The sequence below is a fragment of the Taudactylus pleione genome, unplaced genomic scaffold (genome assembly GCF_031769625.1).
Source record: "Taudactylus pleione unplaced genomic scaffold, aTauple2 ptg000762l, whole genome shotgun sequence".
NCBI lineage: Eukaryota > Metazoa > Chordata > Amphibia > Anura > Myobatrachidae > Taudactylus > Taudactylus pleione.
Window position 1 is genome coordinate 3,718,484 of NW_028285164.1, and position 23,825 is coordinate 3,742,308.

A 23,825-nucleotide genomic window follows, 5' to 3' on the forward strand; every position below is an offset into this window, starting at 1 on the left:
CACACAAAGAGTTACAGATCCAGATAACCAAACTGTGTCTAAAGTTGATGCCAAAGAATTGACAAATACAGATGGTGACCGTATGAACTGTGAGGCAAAGGTACAGGATGTACAGAAGTCTACAGAGATAGTGATGGCTTCAAAGGATGAGACTCTCTTGTTGCCGTGTGTTCAGAGTGATATGAATGTGACTCAATCACACAGTTTTGCTGTGGACAGCAGAACCTTAAAGAAAGTTAATACTGGCAGTCTTGTGAAGAGTAATTCATATATCTGAAACAATGCCTTCATGCATGCAGGATGGAACTTGCACTGCTGCTGATTTTGTCTGTGGGGAAGTGAAGTTGGCTCACATTACAAAGCTTGAAGCAAGTAGCCCAGCTAATCAGTACTTAAATATAAAAACCTCTGTGGAGAGTGAACTTCAGCCTGTACTGGTGGAACGTGTGGAAGTTCATCATATTTTCAAGGCTCTAAAAGCAGATGCACAAGAAAATCCAAGAGAGCTATGCTTTAATGAAGTGGCAGATAGCCATCAAACCCGTGAGATAATGTTTGTGAATCAATGGAGCAAAGATTCAAGTATCTTACCTGGACATGAGAGTCTGGAATCTGAGGGTGGTAGTGCCCGTTATATGATATGATAACAGTAGGCCAAAGTCTGGAAATTGTGATGCTGGTGACTATCAGGATGAGGGTGGCTCTTTGAAAGATAAGAATTTGCCAGTGAAGTATGCCAATAGCCAATACAATACTTCAAGGTTGAAAGGTAAAGCAGAAATTGGCCAATGGGTGTGTCTTTAAGAGGTTTAAGCAAGAGAAACCTTTAATCTGTCAAAAATAAACAAAGAAGAAGCTGTTCTTGGTTTGAACCAAAAGATTCTGGGAAAAGTAACTTCCAGTTTTTAATGCCTGATATGGTACCCAAGGATGAGCATCAAGTACAAGTATAGAATGCAACGAAATCAAGTGGTACCATAAACTTAGGAAAAAAGTTAAAAGAAAGGAAAACCACAGAACTTGGAAAGGGAGGCCACTGATGATTATCAGTGCCTGGATGTTCTTGGATGTGGTAGATGGCTCGCATGAGATGAGTGAAAATGCCTCATCCCAAGTTGCTTAACAGTGGGGTTTCAAGCTGGGTAGGGAGCAGGGTTGGCTGGTTTAAACTAGAGATGAGCGGGTTCAGATCTCAGAGATCCAAACCCACCCGAACTTAGGGGATCCAAGTCAGATCCGAGCCGGCTCGGGTTTTCCCGCCTGACTCAAAACGAGGCAAAACATCATCATCCTGCTGTCAGATTTTCATGGGTTTTGGATTGTATAAAAGGTCCTGCGATCACCGCCATTTTTCATTACGGCTGTGGAGAGTGAAGAGGGAGGGATAAGGGAGCTGTGCTGCTGTGCATAGGGACTGGCTACAGTTGTATTGTCACTCAGGGGCTGGCTGCTTAATGTCCATAGGGGCTGGCTGTTGTCCATATAGGGGCTGGCTGGCTGTTGTGAGGTTGTCCTGTCCATAGGGGCTGGCTGGCTGTTGTCCATAAGGACTGGCTGGCTGTTGTCCATAATCCAAATAGGGGCTAGTTGACTGTTGTCCTGTCCATAGGATCTGGCTGTAGTCCATAGGGGCTGACTGGCTATTGTCCATAGGGGCTGGCTGGATGTTCTGTTGTGTTATCCAGGGGGTGCTCTGTCCAAAAAAATAAAAATATATATTTTTTATTTCTGTTTGTGCATTAGCCACACTTATTATCAGCAATGTAGGTGCGCAGGGGTGCTGCCTGTGTCATTTATCAAGGGGCTGCTCCCTCGATCAGGTGTGCCCCCCAAAAAATAAAAAATATGTTTTTTTCCTGTGTGTGTGCGTGTTAACAATCCGCACTATTCCGCAACATAGCTGCACTAGGGGTGTTGCCTGTGTCATTTTATCGAGGGGCTACTGCCTAATTCAGGGCTCCTCCTCCCCCAAGGGCCCTCCAAAAATTCAAATAATTTTTCTCTTTTTCCTGTGTGTGTGTGTTAACAATCAGCACTTATCCGCAATGTAGCTGCACTAGGTGTGTTGCCTGTGTCATTTATCAAGGGGCTGCTGCCTAATTCAGGGGTCCTTCCCCCCAAGTGCCCCCAAAAAATGTAAATAAAAAATATTTTTTTTCGTGTGTGTGTGTTAACAATCCGCACTTATCCACAACGTAGCTGCATTAGGAGTGTTGTCTGTATCATTTATCAAGGGGCTGCTGCCTAATTCAGGGGTGCCCTTCACCTCCAGTGTGAAAAAAATAAAAACAATTTTTTGTGCGCGCCTGTTAGCCACACTTATCAGCAATGTAGGTGCGCAGGGGTTCTGTGCTGCCTGTGTCTCATTTATCAAGGGGCTGCTGCCTCATTCAGGGGTGCTTCCCCCCCAGTGTGAAAAAAAAAACCCAACAATTTTTTGTGTGTGCGTGTTAGTCACACTTATCATCAACGTAGGTGAGCAGGGGTACTGTGCTGCCTGTGTTGTTTATCAAGAGGCTGGTGCCTCCCAAGTGCCCCCCCAAAATTAATTCAATCAATCAATGTGTTTTTTTTGTGTGTGTGCACGTTAGCCACATTTATCAGCAACATAGCTGCACAGGGTTACTGTGCTGTCTGTGTCATTTAACAAGAGGCTCGTGGCTTGCAAGCTTTCTGCCTCTATGATCTATGTAGTGTATAAGGGACCACGCGGCAGATGTCATCTCACTCCAGCTGTGGAGACTGAACAGGAAGGGTGGGTAGTGTAGGGCTCAGAGAGGTGCTGGTGTTGGTGCTCGTGCTGTGCTGGTGCTGTCTGCTGTGTCCTGGGCTGGTGCCCTGCTGATCCATCTGGTGCTGTCACTGCTGTGCTGTCTGCTGTGTCCATATGGGCTGGTGCTGATCCATCTGGTGCTGTCACTGCTGTGCTGTCTGCTGTGTCCATATGGGCTGGTGCTGTGCTGTCTGCTGCATCCAACTGGGCTGGTGCTGATCCATCTGGGCTGGTGCAGTGCTGTGTCCATCTGGGCTGTTGCTGATCTATCTGGGCTGGTGCTGTGCTGTCTGCTGTGTCCACCTGGGCTGGTGCTGTGCTGTCTGCTGTGTCCATCTGGGCTGGTGCTGTGCTGTCTGCTGTGTCCATCTGGGCCCAAATTTTGGACACCCTAAAAAAAAAAAAATAAAAAAAAAAAATAAATAAATAATTATATATATATATATATATATATATATATATATTGTCAATGCATTTTCTGTGTGTGTGTGCATAATAGGCTTAGCCGCATAAGATACAGCAATGCAACCTAGTGCTGCCCGACTCCAGTCGTCATCAATCGGTGCTCTGGGCCCAAATTCTGGACCGTCAAAAAAAAATATTGTCAATTTATCTTCTGTGTGTGTGTGTGTTAGGCTTAGCTGCATAAGATACAGCAATGCAACCTAGTGCTGCCCGACTCCAGTCATCATCAATCGGTGCTCTGCCCCAAATTCTGGACCATCAAAAAAAATATATTTATATATTGTCAATTTATTTTCTGTGTGTGTGTGTGTTAGGCTTAGCCGCACAAGATACAGCAACATAACCTAGTGCTGCCCGACTCCAGTCGTCATCAATCGGTGCTCTGGGCCCAAATTCTGGACCGTCAAAAAAAATATATTGTCAATTTATATTCCATGTGTGTCTGCGTGTTAGGCTTAGCCGCACAAGATACAGAAACGCAACCTAGTGCTGCCCGACTCCAGTCGTCATCAATCGGTGCTCTGGGCCCAAATTCTGGACCGTCAAAAAAAATATATTGTCAATTTATTTTCCATGTGTGTCTGCGTGTTAGGCTTAGCCGCACAAGATACAGAAACGCAACCTAGTGCTGCCCGACTCCAGTCATCATCAATCGGTGCTCTGGGCCCAAATTCTGGACCGTCAAAAAAAAAATATATATATATATATATTGTCAATTTATTTAATTTATTTTATTTAAGTGTGTGTATTTTGTAACCACACCTTGGCTACACTATTGGTGCTTGTGACACTGCTTCAAGACCACAGAAAATATGGAGGGCTGTCGCATGACAGGAGAGCAAGGCCAAGAACCACATATTGTAGCTGCCGCCAGCAGTGCAAGGCCGTCGACTTCCTCGTCCTCTATGAAGGTCCATGCCCCAGGGCCATGCCATCGATATGGTAAAGCTACTTATACTGAAGTTAAGAAAAAAATATTGAAAGGCAAGTTGCCTTTAGATAAAAAAAAATTGGCAATATGCCATTCACTACACAAAGTGGCAAGGAAAGGATAAGTCCTTGGCCTTTATTTATGATGATTGCTGGTTCTGATTCTGATAGCCCTTCTGCTTGTAGTAGTAGTGGTGGTGGTACCATTAAAAAATTGAAAGTTGTTAAGATGAGTTAAACAGCTCTGGAAAAACCAACTGTGTGCCCTGAGAAATCGAAATCACAATTTTCCTGAGGAGAGTGCAAGTATGTCCTCGGTTGCCATGTGTGAGCCAGACCTAAATACTAATGTACTGGAGGATCCTCCAAGTTCCAACATTTGTGTGCCCTCTGTAAATGTGGGTAAGGGCAGTCAACATCTTGCAGACGTAGTCAGTAAGGATGCTTCTGTGGAATTGCACATGGAGGAGGATATTTTGGCATTTGAAGGCGCTAAGCATGATGAGGATGTTGATGATGAAGATATTGATGATGAAGATGTTGGTGAAGAGGATGTTGATGCCGTGGATGTCCTTTGTGTAAGTAAGGTAACAGCTGTTGCCCATGGATTGAAAATGCCAAAGCCCATTGTTGTCATGCTGGGGCAAAAGACATAAAAATCCACTACTCACGTGTGGAATTATTTCAGCCCCAATCCGGACAACAGTTGTCAAGCCATATGTATCCATTGCCAAGCAAGAGTGAGTAGAGGGAAGGACCTAAACCACCTAGGAACCTCCTCCTTGTTTTGTCACTTGGAGCACATTCATCAAATATCAAAGTGTATGTCGCCAAGTTCCAAAACTCAAAACGTAACAAGTTCACTTACCTGCTCCCTCTCTGTGGGATCCAAGCGCCTTCGATCTACAACACCAACACCTTTATCATCAACATCCTCATTCGTCATCGGGAGTAGTCCTGCTGCATCCAATGTTGTTATTCGAAGCATGATTGACTCCCCTCCTGTCCGTGAATACTTAGAAGGATCCTTGATGACTATGCCTGTTGCTGCTGCTGTTGCTGTAAGTGGATCTTCATCCCAGAAGGGGACCAGGAAGAAAACTACTTGTAGTGTACTTGTAGTGTATCCTCCAAAAAACAATTAACTGTCAAACAATCGTTTGCAAGGGCAAACAAGTATTACATTTGGTGACTTTCGTTGATTCTCATTTTATAACCAGTTGTCTGGTGGTTTGGCCTTTGCTGCCTATGGGGGTTTTCATCTCAACGGAAAATGCAGATGTTACAGCATCACAGGCTGTTACATTCACCCCCAGCCTCTGTTATGACCTGGTTTTGTCTTGCGTGTTGCAGAAGTATTGTGTTATATTTGCTTTATAAATCATTTCTGTTATTGTTTCCACCTCACCCAGAGACTTGATGAACTGAAAAAAGACTTTAAGAGGGTTGACAAACCTCACCACACCAAAATCTCACTGCATAGTACTAAAATGAATTATACAATCAGTGGAAAACCAGATCTGGATTTGTCCGATGAGGTAACATCACACATATACAAGCATATGAGGTATGTCTATTAAATAACGAGACTGATTAAATGACTCATCTTTATTTATTGGTATTACAAATTGAATGTTTGCCCCCTTCAATATACTCCCCATTGGCACTAATACATCGCTGTAGTCTTGTTTTGCACTGGTGGAAGACATGGAGCAAATCAATTTCTGTTAGTTGTTTCAACATATCTGCCGTTTTCTTCTTTACAGCATCAACTGATTCAGAATGTGCCCCTTTAAGCACTGACTTAACTTTTGGGAAAAGATAAAAGTCGCAAGGTGCTAAATCGGGCGAGTATGGAGGATGTGTAAGTGTAGTAATGTGATTGTCGGTCACAGAAAGTGCTGTGTGAGCGGGCGCGTTGTCCTGGTGAAGAATGGAACCACTTTTCCACAGTTGCGGCCGTTTCGTTCTGATTCTTTCTCTCAGCTTTTTCAAAACTTCCTTATAATAACGCTGGTTACCTGTTGTGCCTTCTGGAACCCATTCTTGCAAAATTACACCCTTGATATCGAAAAAAAATTTACAAAAATTTTCAAAACGACACGTTGTTCAACTTTTAAACGTAGCATTTTTTTGGCACTCTACAGAAAACACAACCAAATTAAATGGTGACTCGCAATCAACTGAACGTCATAGAGTGTTGCTGCTTGTCATGGAGGTTCAGACAAGTTCAAGGTTACTACATATGCAGTTAGAACCGGTTCTGACTACTTTGTTTACTAGGTGGAATCACAGTCTCGTTATTTTATAGCAAAACCTCGTACACTGCATTTTGATGGTAGTGATGATAAATTTTTTAAGAGTTACTAGAAATCATGTTTGACATCACCAGAATGTTTTATGATCTAAAAACCCAAATTTACTTATCAGCGTATTTGACTGACTATTTACATTCGATAGTGATACGATTTCTGTTGTGTGCGAGATCAGTCAATTTGCTCCACTTACAATAACTTTTGCAGACCAATCAAAGCATGAATCCACTGACAGTTGGCAGCAGATTCAAAGGTCTGCACAGATCAGTACAGGTTGAGTTTCCCATATCCAAATATTTTGAAATACAGAATATTCCGAAATACGGAATTATTTTGCCATGACTGAGATAATGAAACCTTTGATTTTTGATGGTTCAATGTACACAAACTTTGTCTAAGGCATAACTTATTAAAAATATTTTATAAAATTACCTTCAGGCTGTGTGTGTATAAGGTGTATATGAAACATAAATTAATTTCATTTCTGTACACAAACTTTGCTTGAGCCGCAAAATTATTGAAAATATTGTATACAATGACCTGCAGGCTGTGTGTATAAGGTGTATATAACACATAAATGCATTCTGTGTGTATATTTGGGTCCCATTCCCAAGATATTTCATTATGATATGCAAATATTCCAAAATACGGAATTATTATTATTATTATTATCCTTTATTTATATGGCGCCACAAAGGTTCCGCAGCGCCTTACACAGTACATAAATGAGCACACAAGAAAAACAGTTAATAGTAATACAAAACAATGCAGGACAAGGACAAGGTTATAAACTCAGCTGCAAAACACAAGCAGCAGGACATGAGCAACCAGGTGGTAGGTGCCATTGTAGGGAGTTAGGAGTAAATTATACTATAAGTAGGGGGAGGAGAAGCACGTGAGGATGAGGGCCCTGCTCGTGAGAGCTTACATTCTAAAGGGGAAGGGCAGACAGACAGGGGCGACACAGAGGGGTAGATAGTGAAGAAGGAGCATGGAGCAGTGGGTTAGGATGTGTGCTGCGGAATGTGTGTGTATAAGACGACCTGATGTTATGTAAAAATTAAGTCCTTCATACATCTATCTCTATGATAGAAAATAGATTGTTTGTGTTATTTACATGAGAGATGTACAAAGTAAAGTAGAAGCACTTTAATTTGTGTGTTACATTTTAGCATCTATATACAGCCTGACAAGAAATGCAGCTATTATGGGACTGTCCCGCCATCCTAATACAGTAGTGACTACTTTAGTTCCAGCTGCTGGGTGCTATGCCATGCTCCTGTGAGTGGGTGCATCTCACATGCTAGACCCACTCACAAATGGGTGCAGCCATACATGATGTGGTCCCACAGGATGTTGCAGTACCCGGGCCCAGAATTTCTCTTGGCAGCCCTGGAGGTGACAGACAGAACGAGGAGGGAATGGGGCTTAGTAGTGGGGTAACAAGACCATGGAGGGAGGTGGTTGAGAGTGGAGGTATAGGAGAAGTGGGGGAAAGAAGCAGAGGGTTGGAAGCAGACTGATGAGAGAAAAAAGGAAGAACAGCAAGTGGAGGAAACAGGAGGGGGAAGAGAGGGACGGATAAAGTAGAGGATTATGTGGACATAGAATATGGGGGTTGTGTGAAGTAAGGGTGTTCATGCTGTGGACAAGGTAATAATTGAGATGTAAACTGGAGTGGAGGCTGTGTGATGTAGAGACAGTGAGATATAGAGTCAGTGTGGATTAAAGTTGTTAAATGTTCAAAAATACATGTAAAGAACAGTGCTGCTAATGTATGAGCGCAGCTCCAAAAGTGATATATAAAGGAGAGGTATGTGAGTAGTGGGTGCAGGAATTAGTTTATAAACAAATGATTAATGTGGATAGATGTGACACAATTGGAAAAGGCAATACAAAATGAATGAGGACAAAATTACAATGTACCCGAGCTGATCCAGTCCAAAGTGTTCTGTTCAACAAAGATCAATCAACAAGAGCAGCACACAGACAGGGGAGCACTTGCAGTGTCCAAGCAGTGAGTGCAGTAAGTAGTTGCCTGGATACAGCAGTAGATGTTGATTTTGTTCATTCACATAAGTAAGTTGCTTCTTGTTGTTCAGAAAGTGTTCTGGTTTTGAGTTTCGTTTTCCTCCAGTTTAACTCCAGCGTAACTCCGACTTAGTTATCAAATTGTATTTACACTTATAATCAGAACACTTTGAATCTTAACACAGACTATGGCAGCCTCCGGCTATGCAGCCTGTGGGAGCAGTAATATCTAAAGTTACAAACATGTGTCTCCATTATCCAAAATACCCCTGGTCCCAAGCATTTTGGATATGGGAGACTCAACCTGTATTATCTGTGCAGGCTTTTGTGTTAAAAGGATTAAATAAAGGGATCATGTAAAAAAAACCTATTGCGTGCGGTCCCCCCCAAAAACAAAAACAGCTCCGGATCTCTGAGCCAGGTCTGGTACTGGAACGAAAACCAGCATGGGGTATCCCTATTTTCCAGTAACCAGCACCGGGCTCAACCAGCTGGGGGCTTACACAATAGCAAGGAGACTAACAGCCTGGGGTCCCCCCTGCCATAATGTAAACCAGCCCCAAACTGGTCAGCCCAAGGCTGCAAATCCTCAGAAAGTGGGGACCCCAAAAATAAAATGAGGTTCCCCCTCCTGAGGATTTACCAGCTCTTCCCTGCACCCTGGTGGCGGTGGTTGCATGGATGATAGTATAAAATATAGAATTAATATTATTCTTTACAGTGGAATTCAAGGTTACCTGTTTCTTTATACCTTTTAACACTAAAGCCTGCACAGATCATATCGATCTGTGCAGGTTACCTGTTTCTTTATACCTTTTAACACTAAAGCCTGCACAGATCATATCGATCTGTTCAGTGATTCAGTCAAACACTCAGCTCACAGGCAGATCTTTTTATTCTGTGTATTGTGCTGCAATTTTGGTGTGATTTTTATTGATTTGACAAACACAATTTCAGTACATTCATGATTTGTATTTGACTCCTTGTACGTGATATAATGTTTGGTCGTTTGGTGTTTTGTGCCGAATTGGTGTGTTAAGTCATGTTTCACCTGCGAATTGCAGTCAAATTGTCCTTTAGTGAACCTCTGATTTGCAAAATCACACCCAAATGACAGAAAAACACCAAATCGACAAAAATCAAATGTTAGTAAATTTACCCCATGCTTCTAATATCTTCTTTCTATGTCTATTAAAAATGTGGTCCTTTTATCAATTTACTGTGAAAGTGACTGCATTCCAAGTCACAGAATGATTCGGAATTATCTGTTGTAATCTGTATACCCTCCACATCCCCTCCCCCCCTCTGATATGTTCCTTAGATGACAAATGGTACCAGACAGAACAATGACCATAATGAACAGTAGTCATTTTAGTAAATATGAATAATAGCTATTATCTTCTAGAAGGCAGGAGATACCAACATTCTGGCTGCCCCTTTCGGGAGGGGCAGCCAGAACTGTATAATTGGGGGGCGTGGCCATCATTTGTGGACTGAATGGGGGCATGGTCACGCAATCGCATCATTTTGGCCCCACCCCCTTTACACAATGACGAGAATCCCGGCATTGTGAAGCAAGGGGCAGGGCCAAAATGACGCGATTCACCGCCTCCTTCCCATCCTGCTGCGGGGGATTCTCATATGATTGCGGGGGAGGTGGAGGGGTGAGGCAGGAGGGGTTGGCAGCTGCCAGGAGGCTTGCCTGCCTTTACAGGGGGCCGGGAGTGGCACCCAATTTTTGGGAGGCTCCCGGCCAAATCGGGAGGGTAGGCAAGTGTGCTAGAAGGTGCTAGTTAAATGTTAAGTAGAATCTGATTGGTTGCTATGGGCAACAGCTCCACTTCTAAAGTCGCTCACTTTAGTAAATAAACCCCCAAACCAGAATCCGCTTCTCTGGTGTAATAAAGTCCAAAGATGTTTATGTTTTTCAAAAAGGAATTCCCTGATCTCCTCTACTGCCCAGAGTTCCCAAATGTTCAGGAAACACCCCAAATAGGTGGGCCCATGGGGTGATTATGTGGCAAGGGTACTCTATTAAGAATCAAATTTCATTGTATCTCTAGAGTCTACATCTTAAAATCCATACAGAACTAGAGAATTGTCCCTTCATAGAGATTAATGTGAAAGGAATTGCAGAGGAAATTACATTGTCCGTGTTACCGGAGGGGAAGGACAATCCTGATCCAGTTTGGAAAGGAAAACTCACTAAAGGTAACATATATACCGTACTGTCCCCTAAATGTGTCTATAATACAATGTTACACAATTAGCTCTACTGTATATTCCATCTACTGTGGAAAAACACCAATGTAGATAATTATTCTGTGAAATGTGATAAATTAATTAAACAGAAAGGAAAGAAAATAAACCATCACAATAAAACAACAATGACAGCAATAATGTGTAATAATCGCCATATAAAGTATATTTTTTTAAAGTAGCTCATTTGTTGCATGTAGAAACTGAGCAAAATTTTCCAGCTAAAAATTGATCTTTAAACGTACTTAGGTGCTCTCCCAGCAATAATGACCTCATGGGTAGCAGTGGTGTATAAGTTACTGCTCCACCAACATAATATCCACTGATGGGCAACCGGGCACAACTTCATGTGCAGCCCTCTAACCTGATAAAGGGCCACTATTACCATTAATGTCTGTAATAAATTAGATCAATACATTAAATGAAAGGGACACCACATGCCCATAGAATAGATTCCCATATGTACTCCTCAGAACCAGTTGGGTATGGGATGCCGGCACTCGGGATCCCAGTAGTCAGAATCCCGATGCCGGCAGGGTTAGGATATCGACACCTGTCGGTAAGTATCCTAACCCTTCCCCTCTCCCTAATCCTAACTCTCCCTCCCCGCACCCTAAACCTAACCCTCCCTCCAGTGCCTGAACCCTAATACTCCCCCTAACTAGTGGCATATTTGGAGCCCAGGGAAAAATTAAAAATGGGCCTCCACCCCATCTGTGCTCGTCACCGAAAAGTTGGTGTGTCCACGTGCCACAAGGGGCGTCGCAACTGAAAAAAATTAGGGCGTGTCAACATAACCCCCCCATTTCTTGTCACTCTGGGAAGATTCCTTTTTGTTCCATATGCACCTTAATGCCCCCAGTAGTAGTGCCCCTTATGCAATGTCCCCAGTAGCAGTGCTCCTGGTAGTGCACCCTTATTCTGTGCCCCTAGTAGTGCCCTTTATACAGTGCCTCCAGTAGTCCCCCTTATGCAGTGCCCCCAGTAATGCCACTTATACAGAGCCCCCCTATGCATTGACCCCGATAGTGCCCCTTATACAGTCCCCCTATTCAGTGCCCCCAGTAGTGGTCCCCCTTATGTAGTGCCCCTGATACAGTGCCCTCCTATGCAGTGCCCCCAGTAGTGGTCCCTCTTATGTAGGCCCCCAGTAGTTCCTCCCTATGCAGTATCTCTTATACAATGCCCCCAGGAGTGGTCCCCCTATGCAGTGCTCCCAGTAGTGCCCCTTTTATAGTCCCCATTATACAGTGCCCCCAGTGTTGGTCCTCCCTATGCAGTGCCCCCAGTAGTGCCCCTTATACAGTGCCCCTGATACAGTACCCCCAGTAGTAGTTCCCCCTATACAGTGCCTCCGGTAGTGTTACAGTATTGCTATACATTGCCCCTGGCCAGTAGTGCCCCTTACATGTATAACATGACTACCATACAGACAAAAACCACTTACCTGAATCCCCACTCCTGCTGCACCTGCCGCTGTCCTCTCCTCCGTCCTCCCGCTCGGTACTATGGGAGAGATGTCATGACGTCCCCTCCCATCACCCAATACGGGAGCTGGAAGGAGGAGCTCATGAGTGAGCTCCAGCCAGGGTCTGGCAGTGGGCACATCAGCCAATAAGAGTCTGTCTGACTCTCATTGGCTGCTTAAACACACACACCGCCGCTGGGTACTACCAGTGTACTACCCAGTGCTGGCAGCGGTGTGTGTTACTGTGTAGTGTGGACTGCACTCACTGCGGTCCGCACTACACTAGTGACTTTACCGGACCTGGACTGCGGCCGGCATGCCCTGTTTACGCCACTGCCCCTAACCCTCCCCTTAACCCCCCCTAACCCCGCTACTTACCATGGCGATGCCGGCATTTGGGATGTCAACTACATCACCTCAGAACACCTTTCTAATTTGCCCATATGCTAATACAACTCCAAATTCTCTGGCTCTGATAGAGCCAAAAGCACTGCAGGGCTTGCGGCAACGAGACCCTACCACAAGGGTATCATCGCAAGCCCGATGGTCACGATGGACTTGACCATCGCGACCATCTTCCTGGCCGCTCGCTATAGCTGTGGGTGGTCACCCACAGCTATACAAGCAGCCAGGAGGCCGCTCTAAAAATTAAGAAGGACGGCCCTGATTCAGAGCGAGCGCTCTGTCAGTCAGAGCGTCCGGCTCTGAATCAGGGCCTCTGTTCGACTCGGAACTAAAAACATGATCTGAAATGGGACTGTTCAACTCAGAACTCCTAAATTCGGTTGTTGTCGGCTTTCTGTAAACCGGGCACGCACATATCTATTTAATGTGGACCTGTTTTTGTTCGTTTAGTACAATTAACATCAATAATTTCCAGTGAATTTTGACCACCTCACAGCACCTGAAATCATGAGGGTGGGACTTAAATGCAATCTGAAACACACGAGATCCAGTTTTAAATCCAAGTTCCAAACTGCAAGACTCAGCACTACACAGAACCCCAAAGTGATTCCGAACTGGGACTTCATTCCACTCGGAACCCCCTACATTCGGGTGTGTTCGTTTTTCACTAAACTGAACCTGCACATCTCTGCTTTTAGCCCATAGATGGCCTAGTGGCTAGCATTACTGCCTCACAGCACTTAGGTCTTGGATTCAATTCCCACCATGACCGTAAGTGTGTGGAGTTTGCATGTTCTCCTCATATTTGCATTGATTTCCAAGTGGCAGGGAATATAGATTGTAAGCTCCACTGGGACAGGGACTGATGTGAAGGCCAAATATTTTCTCTGTTATGTGCGTGGGATATATAAATAAATGAATCCCCTCTATGACATGTTTACTGGATATGAGTTAGGGGTGTGCACCGGTCACTCTTCGTGTTTTGGATCTGGATCTTTCTTCGTGTTTTTGATCTGGATTGGTTTTGCCAAAACCACCCTTCTGTGTTTTGGTTTCTTGGTTTTGTGTTTTGGATCTGTATTTTTTGGGAAAAAAGCATAAAAACTGCTAAAATCACAGAATTTTTTTTTTTTTGTTCCTACGCTATTATTAACCTCAATAACATTAATTTCCAGTCTATTCTGAACACTTTACACCTCACAATATTGTTTTTAGGCCAAAAGGTTGCACCGAGGTAGCTGGATGACTATGCTAAGCGACACAAGTGGGCGGCACAAACACGTGGCTCATCTAGGAGTGACACTGCAGTGGCAGACAGGATCTGCAAAGAAAAAAAAGAGGTGCAAGATGGAATTGTTCTTGGGCCCTCCCACTCACGCTTATGTTGTATAAACAGGACATGAACACTTTAACAAACCAATCATTTCAGCGCCAGGGTCTGCCACACAACTGTGGCTGAAATGATTGGTTAGTTTGGGCCCCCAGAAAATAAGCTGGCAATTAATCTGTCCCTGCACAAACTGGCTCTACAGAGGCAAGATGTCGTCCTCATCCTCCTCATCCACCGATTCCTCACCCTCTTCAGTGTTGTCCTCATCCTCACAGAGTATTAGTTCATCCCCGCTGGAATCCACCACCACAGGTCCCTCTGTTCTTTCTGGAGGCTGGTCTTCCTGGAAGAGTTGATAATTAATTTTGATGAACATCATCACACTTTGTGGAAGCAACCTCCTACACCTTTTGCTGACAAGGTTCTCGGCTGCACTAAAAACTCTTTCAGAGTACACACTGGAGGGGGAGGCAACTTAGTTAAAATAGAGCCAGTTTGTACAGGGGCCTCCAAATTGCCTCTTTTTCCTGCCAGTACAGGTACGGACTGTCTGACATGCCTACTTGGATGCTGTCACCGATGTAATCCTCCACCATTCTGTCAACGGTGACAGTATCATATGCAGTGACAGTAGACATGTCAGAAATTGTTGGCAGGTCCTTCAGTTCGGACCAGATGTCCAAACCGGCCCTTGACTTATGACACAGGCGCACACTTGGCACTGCTACTTTGTTGATGCATGGGCAGCTACAGTGCACACAATTCGCAAACACACAAAAAATTTATTTTTTATTTTTTTGGAGTGCACTTTGAAGGTTACACCACCCTTTAACAGACGAGCCAGCTGGCCCTTGATTTATGACACAGGCGCACACTTGGCACTACTTTGTTGATGAACGTGCGGCTACAGCGCACACAATTCACAAACAGAAAAATATTTAAAAAATGTTGCATTTGGGGGGGAGCACCCCTGATGGACAGATCACCCCCTGGACAACACTACAGCACCCCTTTAGGACTACAGCCTTTATGGGACCCTGCACAATACAGCCGAGCCAGCCAACCCCTATAGACTTTGGAGTGGACATAGCCCCTATGGACAATTGACTGCAGAACACAGCCCAGACAGCCCCTATGGACAACAGCAGCACAACACAGCCCTATGGACTTTGGAGTGGACACTGGACCTGATTCACGCACAGCACTCGCAAGCGGGTCGATGGTCCCCCACTGCGCATGCGCGAGACCCGGCCAGCGACGGGCGCTCCGTCACTACGGGTCTCGCACCAAAACGGAGCGGCTGTTGATTGCGATTGACAGCTCACCCCGTTTTGGAGGCGGGCAGAGGGGTGGCTGGCCAAATGGAGGCGTTCCTGAAGGAACGCCTGCCATTTGGGGGCGGACTCAGTAGTGAGCTTCCGGCTCTATTAGAGCCGGAAGCTCACTGGGGTTTGCGATGGACGAGACCCTACCACAAGGATCTCATCGCAAGCCTGATGGTCGCGACCATCGTGACCATCACCTGGCCGCTCGCAAAAGCTGTGGGTGGTCACCCACAGCTTAGCGAGCGGCCAGGAGGCCGGCTCTCAAAAAAAAGAGCGTCCAGCTCTGAATCAGGCCCACAGCCCATATGGACAACAGCAGCACAGCACAACACAGCCCAGCCAGCCATAACTCCCACCCTCCCCATTCACTGTCCACAGCTGGAGTGAAAAATGGAGCCGACGCGGGGACCTTTTATAGAATCCAAAACCCGCGAGATCCGACAGCGGGATGCTGACATTTTGCCTTCAGATTCCTTAAATCCGAATTCGCTCATCCCTAATATGAGTATAACAATTTTGCAACTGAAATATGCCTCTTCAATCAATGGTATAAAGCCCGTGTGAAAGCAAAGTACTGTAGGTGAAGGGCTGCGTGCAGGATGCAGAAACATATTTTTCTTTCTATTGTTGGTCACTATAGATAAATACTGTAGGGTGACATCTCTAGAGCCTGGGAACGTCTATTTAGCAGACATAGGAGCTCTGTACATTGGAACCAGAGTCTGTGACCTCACTCTCCATCATTCCTGTGAGAGTCTCCAATACCAAAGTAATTCAGTGGGTGAGAAGCGTCTGGTAGCTCTGATGGCATCTGTGGTCAGTGATAGTAATGGGGAGAGGGGTGTCAGGGGGCTCAGGTCGGGGTCTCTGGGCCTTTAGCTTTATCACTGGGTGGAAGTGGGCACAGAGAGAAAAATTAAGCTGATGCGCATTGAACCGTACAATGTAAATACTGTATATAGCTCAGTGGTTGAAAATTGTTTTATTGAAAAATTTTAAAATGTTGCTATAGTGGACTTTACATTATCATTAATGTACATATTCTATAGGGATCACCCTGTAATATTCACTAATGCTAAATATTTTGCTTTCTAGGGGATTTACGAGAATTGACACAGCATTTTACCCACATGAAAGGTATGTTACATGTTGTGGTATAACGTTCTCCTTACACTGTATCTGTGTCCTGTTACACATGAGCTGCTGTGTATCACCTCAAATGCTGGCCTCCCATTTATTTCACCTTGTGACATTCCCTTAAGGGCTGTTGTTCTATGTATTTTATAGATGCTCTTGTCTTGTGAGAAGCTCCAGTGATGGCCGGGGGGTATCTCTACGCGTTTTATAGATGCGTTTGGCTTGTGAGAAGCTCCTGTGCTCCAGTGATGGCCGGGGGGTATCTCTACGCATTTTATAGATGCTTTTGGCGTGTGAGAAGCTCCTGTGCTCCAGTGATGGCCGGGGGCATCTCTATGCGTGTTATAGATGCTTTTGGCTCGTGAGAAGCTCCTGTGCTCCAGTGATGGCCGGGGGGTATCTCTATGCGTTTTATAGATGCTTTTAGCTTGTGAGAAGCTCCTGTGCTCCAGTGATGGCCGGGGACAACTCTATGCATTTTATAGATGCTTTTGGCGTGTGAGAAGCTCCTGTGCTCCAGTGCTGGCTGGGGACATCTCTATGCATTTTATAGATGCTTTTGGCATGTGAGAAGCTCCTGTGCTCCAGTGATGGCCGGGGGCATCTCTATGCGTTTTATAGATGCTTTTGGCGTGTGAGAAGCTCCTGTGCTCCAGTGATGGCCGGGGACATCTCTATGCGTTTTATAGATGCTTTTGGCGTGTGAGAAGCTCCTGTGCTCCAGTGATGGCCGGGGACATCTCTATGCGTTTTATAGATGCTTTTGGCGTGTGAGAAGCTCCTGTGCTCCAGTGATGGCCGGGGACATCTCTATGCGTTTTATAGATGCTTTTGGCGTGTGAGAAGCTCCTGTGCTCCAGTGATGGCCGGGGGCATCTCTATGCGTTTTATAGATGCTTTTGGCGTGTGAGAAGCTCCTGTGCTCCAGTGATGGTCGGGGGGTATCTCTACGCGTTTTATAGATGCTTTTGGCGTGTGAGAAGCTCCTGTGCTCCAGTGATGGCCGGGGGGTATCTCTACGCATTTTATAGATGCTTTTGGCTTGTGAGAAGCTCCTGTGCTCCAGTGATGGCCGGGGGCATCTCTATGCGTTTATAGATGCTTTTGGCGTGTGAGAAGCTCCTGTGCTCCAGTGACGGCCGGGGACATCTCTGTGCGTTTTATAGATGCTTTTGGCATGTGAGAAGCTCCTGTGCTCCAGTGATGGCCGGGGACATCTCTATGCGTTTTATAGATGCTTTTGGCTTGTGAGAAGCTCCTGTGCTCCCGTGATGGCCGGGGACATCTCTATGTGTTTTATAGATGCTTTTGGCTTGTGAGAAGCTCCTGTGCTCCAGTGATGGCCGGGGACATCTCTATGCGTTTTATAGATGCTTTTGGCGTGTGAGAAGCTCCTGTGCTCCAGTGATGGCCGGGGGCATCTCTATGCGTTTTATAGATGCTTTTGGCGTGTGAGAAGCTCCTGTGCTCCAGTGATGGCCTGGGGGTATCTCTACGCATTTTATAGATGCTTTTGGCTTGAGAGAAGCTCCTGTGCTCCAGTGATGGCCGGGGACATCTCTATGCGTTTTATAGATGCTTTTGGCGTGTGAGAAGCTCCTGTGCTCCAGTGATGACCGGGGACATCTCTATGCGTTTTATAGATGCTTTTGGCGTGTGAGAAGCTCCTGTGCTCCAGTGATGGCCGGGGACATCTCTATGCATTTTATAGATGCTTTTGGCTTGTGAGAAACTCCTGTGCTCCATTAATGGCCGGGGGCATCTCTATGCGTTTTATAGATGCTTTTGGCGTGTGAGAAGCTCCTGTGCTCCAGTGATGGCCGGGGACATCTCTATGCGTTTTATAGATGCTTTTGGCGTGTGAGAAGCTCCTGTGCTCCAGTGATGACCAGGGGCCTTCAGCTGTGTTACCTTTGCACAGCCTCTGTTACCCTGAGCAAATTAATAACCCTCAGAATTCCATCTCTTGCTAGTCTGATTTAGGAAATTTCACATTGGCAGAATTCTTATTTTCCAGACCTCTGATCTTTCATTTGATCTAAACCAGTTTTCAAAGTCCCAAACTCTTCCTCTCTGGATCTGTTTGTGCATGCAGAGCCCTTGTCTCATCGAAGATAAGTTTTATCCATATCTGTAATATGACGTGTTTAGAAAGTGTCTTTTTTTTTGTTAGAGTGGCTTATGTATTTTTTTCGCTGTACTCCAATATATATATATATAATGTGTGTGTGTCTGTATGATTACAGGTAATTCTCTGACTGAGGCACACTTTGTAGATAAACATCGGGTAGATCTGATCCATGGTGTGCCCCTGGTAGAGCCACTTCTGGATAGACTCAAAAGAGAGAATCTTCTAACAAATGAGGCCTGTAATACTGTGCGCAGCAAGCCGACCCCCGAGGAGAAGATGAGGGCACTTTATGATTTTATTAGGTCTTGGGGTGACGGTGACAAGAGCAAGTTTTACAAGATTCTAAAGGGCACCAATGGGCCTCTTATCAAAAAGCTGGAGCAAGCTGATGATCATTCCTCTGAAAAAAATTAGAAATATTGTATTAAGGCTCTAGAGTTCTATTGGGCGGTGGGTTTGGACAATAAGCAGTGAATGGTCAGAAATGTCTGCAGGCTTTTGCAACTTATCTTAAATGTCACATTTAAATGCCATTAAATTTGGACACCTGCAAATAAAATTGTTCCTTGTGAGCCACATCCAGCCACAACCTCTAGGGGGTGCTGTCTGCTTTATCATCTATAGAGAGGACAAAGGGACATATTCATTATTAATAGTTACTGCAGGAATCTAGCTCACCGTGATTTGCAACGGCACAAACCAAACTACAGGAGCAATTCTGTATTGCTTCAGTGCCGGGACAGCTGCTCCGAAAAGCCGCCTTTGCATGATTCCTATGCTTTCACCACAACTTAATGGTGGCAGTAGTTTATATTGGATCACTATTCACATTACGGATCTCCTTGCAGGAGTGTGGCCTAGCGGATGGTGTTAGTACTCTCAGTTAAGCTCCAAAAAGTGATTGATAAAATTATGTTCCCATATGTATGAGGACAGCGCTCTGAATTGGGACTCTGCTGTTTGCAGGAAATATGAGTGATATCTCCTGCTTTGTAGCAATGATTAATGTCTATGGCCCTGATTCAGAGCCGGACGCTCTGACAGAGCGCTCGCTCTGAATCAGGGCCGTCCCTCTTACTTTTTGGCGCGGCCTCCTGGCCGCATAGCTGTGGGTGACCACCCACAGCTATAGCGAGCGGCCAGGAAGATGGTCGCGATGGTCAAGTCCATCGTGACCATCGGGCTTGCGACGAGACCCTTGCGGTAGGGTCTCGCTGCCGCAAGCCCTGGAGTGCTTTTGGCTCTATCAGAGTGGGGCCGGCCCCTGACGGTAGGCGTTCCCATGGGAACGCCTCCATCTGGGCAGCCACGCCCCCGGCACACCCACAAAAGGGGGCGTACTGTCAATCACCATCGACAGCACGCCCCCTTTGGTGTGAGACCCATAACGACTGCTTGGCCGTCTTTATTCGGGTCTCGCGCATGCGCACCACGGAGCCTCCTCCGTCGTGCGCATGTGCACTTGGGCAACATCGACCCGCTTGCGAGCGCTCACTGCTCGCGAGCGGGTCTGAATCAGGCCCTATGTTCCTTAAACCATGTGGAAAATATTGTCTGATGAATAGGCCTCTAAATCATTTTAGTCAGAAATTGCAAATAGCAATATCTGCAAAGGGATGCAATCGGGAAGCCGGTTGACATTATACCGACAGCCGGCTTTCCGACTGTCATTTCCCGGCAAGGGCGAAATGACCGGCGTCTAGATGTATACGCCTGTCATTTTACAGACGCCGGGAGACCGGTGCCCGGCATCCCGATCGAAGTGATGCCGGGCGCCGCTGCGGACAGCCGCGGGGGGGTAGGTTAGGTTTAGGGCTCCCGGGGGGTACTTAGGGTTAGGCACCCCCCCCGGAGGTTATGGTTAGGCTAGAGGTAGGGAGGGTTAGGCTTAGGCACCCCCCAGGGGGACTTAGGTTTAGGCGGCAGGGAAGGGGGGGGGTTAGGTTTAGGCACTTAGAGGGGGGATTAGGGTTAGGCACTGGGGGGGAAGGTTAGAGTTAGGCACCCTAAAGGAGGGTTAGGGGGTTAGAATTAGGTTAGTGCATACTTACCTTAGACGATCGGGATTTCCTCCTCTGCCGGCCTCCTGGTGTCGGGATTCCAAACGCTGGCCAGGGGACCGCCGGTAATTCGTATGTATTCCTCTGCAAATGTGATAATATCAACTGGTGCTGTATGAGAGACTGAGAGGAATGTTTTTTTTCATATGTTATCCATTTAGTCAGGCTTGCCTACCCTCCTGATTTGGTGGGGGCCTCCCGAATATCGGGTGCTACTACTGGCCCCCCTGAAAGGCAAGCAAGGCTCCCGGCAGCCACCAACCCTCCCCAGCTCCCCCCCAAAATAATGGCATTGTGAAGAGCGGGTGGGGCCACGATGATGCGATCGTGCAGCCCCACCCCCGGATCCACCCCCAATGTGCTATAAATGTCCTCCGGAAGGAGGGAGCTGATTGTTGGCAAGTATGCATTAAGTATACAATCACATTTTATAATTTTTTTTATACATAAATATATGAAATCAATTATGCTTTTCATGTTAACGCTATTTTCATTGATGAAAATGTGATCATGCAATATATAAAAACATACTATAATCCAGTATATTAATAATCAAAATGTATGTGCAATAAATGTAAAACAATGTTGATAAGCATAAATAAAATAAAATAAAAAAAACTGTGTTTAGGATGAAATGCTTGAAGTCTACAGCGCAAAATGATTATAAAACTAATGTGCCATACAACGCGGCCTCTCAGATTGCGCTGTATAGTGTTGTAGCTATGCTTAGGATTGGGGTAAAGGATGTGCCTATAATTTATGGTAACATTGTATTCAGCAGAGCAGTAACTTATTCCCCTTTTAGTAACCTAAACAAACAAGTGATCGCTTCTAAATAACGCGATAATATGTATATAATATAGTGTAGGCTGGTCTGGGCTGCCCGTACAATGTGGATCTGGATCCTCCACAGATGTATGTATACTAATAAATTTTTTTTAGTAAAGGTGCCTATAACCAGCTGCTGATTTAAAGTATTTTTACTTCAATCAATATCATATAAACATATAAAATACAAGTGGAAAATCGTTTCTTTGGATAAAAGTAATTGGCAACAACAAACAATACATATACTCATTCAATTGGAATTAATTCCTAATAATGTCATGTGCAATGATTATGGTGACAAAGCACACTTTGGGGGTCATTCAGAGTCGGTCGCAAGCGCTGAGCGCTCGCAACCGACTCGATGTTGCCCCACTGGGCATGCGCACGACGGAGCCAGCTCCGTCGTGCGCATGGGCGAGACCCAGCTAGCGACGGACGCTCCGTCGCTAGGGGTCTCACAGCAGACGGTGAACTGTCGATGGTGAGTGACAGCTCACCCCGTTCGGGAGGCGGGCAGGGGGCGTGCCTGCCCAAACTGAGGCATTCCCGCCGGAACGCTTGCCGTTTGGGGGTGGCCCCACTGACATCATTGCTGATGTCAATGGGCAGCTTCCTGCTCGTTCAGAGCAGGAAGCTCCCTGGGGCTTACGAGTGCCCAGACCCAACCTTAGGGTCTGGTCGTAAGCCCCGATGGTCGCGATGGTCTTGACCATCGTGACCATCACCCATGTTGGTCGCTAGAGCTGTGGGTGTTAACCCACAGCTTAGCGATCGACAAGGAGGCAGTCGTTCAGGATGCAAGGGGCTGCCCTGATTCAGTGCGACCGCTTGCAACTAACGACCGCCTCTGAATGAGGTCCTTAATTCAGACAGTTCATCCGTAGATTTTAGTGGCAGCAGTGAAGTTGTTAATAAAGCAGCTTATTTTCAATAGCACAGTTCAGCAATTTGTTAGTAAGACAATGTGTTATAAGCCAGCAGTTAATAAATGCAAGGTACATGCATACAAATTTGTAGCTTCCTCTACCTAATACTGTATAAGGGAGGATGTTTCCATAAAAGTCGGTACCTTGGCTTTCACATATGATATGCCGGTGTTGTGGCTTCTTAGCACTCAAGAGCCGGACTCCACACTGCTCAATTGGGCGGACTGTGTACTGCTGGCTCAACTCTCCGGCTGATCAACCGGCCAATGGTGGCACCAAGTCTCAGCGCAAAGGGACCTCCGCTCCCGTGACATGGCCCCTCCACAGGTCCTGGACGAGGGCATGCGGGTAGTGCTTCACCGCTACCACGTGCTGCTAGCCATCGGATGTTGGTTAACAGGCGTCCCGTTTCTGCGTTCCACCTGCGTGTCACTTTCAGCCGACCAACTGAGGTATGGTCTTACAGCAGTCATAGCCTTCTTAAATACTTCATATATAAGCTGCTGATTGGTTGACATTTTTAACTGTTTCTTTGAGTCTTTATAATCAGCTATGGCTCTATGATGAAGAACACTAATTCATTTATATATGTAAAAAAATTTATATTCAAAAAATAAAAACATTTAAATGAAATTTAATAGCTTAAAAATATATATATGACACTGAGGTGTAAAAAACATATACCGGTATATGAATATAAACGCCAGCATTTCCCATCGATCGTGACAATCAGTCGCTGATGTTTGGGCAGCTTTAGTTGCTTCTGAGGCACTGCACTAATTACTGCCTGTCTGGGTGCAGTGTCAGGTGCACACTAATTGATTCTCCTGTCTGTGCACAGTCCAGGTGCACACTAGTCTGTCATTAGGGAGGCTTGCTCTGGTTGTTCCCTGGTTCTGTTAAATTCCAGCCAGCCCTTCACTCTATGCCGATGATAGCGTTTCACGTGTTTCCGGTTGTTGTTTGGTCTCCTGCTCGCAGTCGAGTTTCCAGTATCAAGCCAGCTCCATTGTTCCTGGCAATTGTGTCATCTTGGCGGCATGGTCCGCACTTGCACCACCTGCCGTTTGTGTCATCTAGGCGGCATGATCTACATTCCTGCCTTTGCCGTTTGTGTCATCCAGGCGGCATAGAACGCACTCAGAGTCTAAAGTGCACAACCCAGCGTCCTGTGGCTCATGTCAACCCGGCGGCACAGGCCGCACATCAGAGTACACAATCCTCTGTACTGTCGCTTGTGTCTTTCTGGCAGCATAAAGCGCACCTCAGCGTCCTGTGTACGCAACCCTGTGTACAATCGCTGGTATCATCTCGGCGACACTGTGCGCACCTCAGCATCTTCCAGCCAAGTCTTTCAGCCCTCAATGCTGCACTCAGCCCAAAGGCTGCTACACCCCTTAGTGACTGTATCTCGGCCCAGCGGCCGCATCCTGCCAAGGCAG

At 45.9% G+C, this 23,825-nt stretch overlaps 1 protein-coding gene across 1 annotated transcript; it reads left to right on the forward strand.

Moving 5' to 3' along the window:
- The first annotated feature begins 281 nt into the window (after window positions 1–281).
- LOC148476926 (NACHT, LRR and PYD domains-containing protein 1b allele 2-like) lies at window positions 282–19,314 on the forward strand. Its single transcript, XM_088457526.1, has 5 exons — window positions 282–621; window positions 5,522–5,706; window positions 10,578–10,725; window positions 16,397–16,438; window positions 18,685–19,314. Exons 1-5 carry the CDS (start codon window positions 282–284, stop codon window positions 18,981–18,983), a joined length of 1,014 nt encoding a protein of 337 aa, XP_088313652.1. The 3' UTR covers window positions 18,984–19,314.
- Window positions 19,315–23,825: the final 4,511 nt, after the last annotated feature.

What these genes read in the sequence shown, in the direction of transcription:
- LOC148476926 (XM_088457526.1), top strand. Translation starts at nt 282, where the DNA reads ATGCCTTCATGCATGCAGGATGGAACTTGCACTGCTGCTGATTTTGTC. An exon ending in GAGTCTGGAATCTGAGGGTG is followed by an intron (nt 622 to 5,521) that starts GTAGTGCCCGTT and finishes TGCGTGTTGCAG; the next exon opens with AAGTATTGTGTTATATTTGC. An exon ending in GCATTTTACCCACATGAAAG is followed by an intron (nt 16,439 to 18,684) that starts GTATGTTACATG and finishes GTATGATTACAG; the next exon opens with GTAATTCTCTGACTGAGGCA.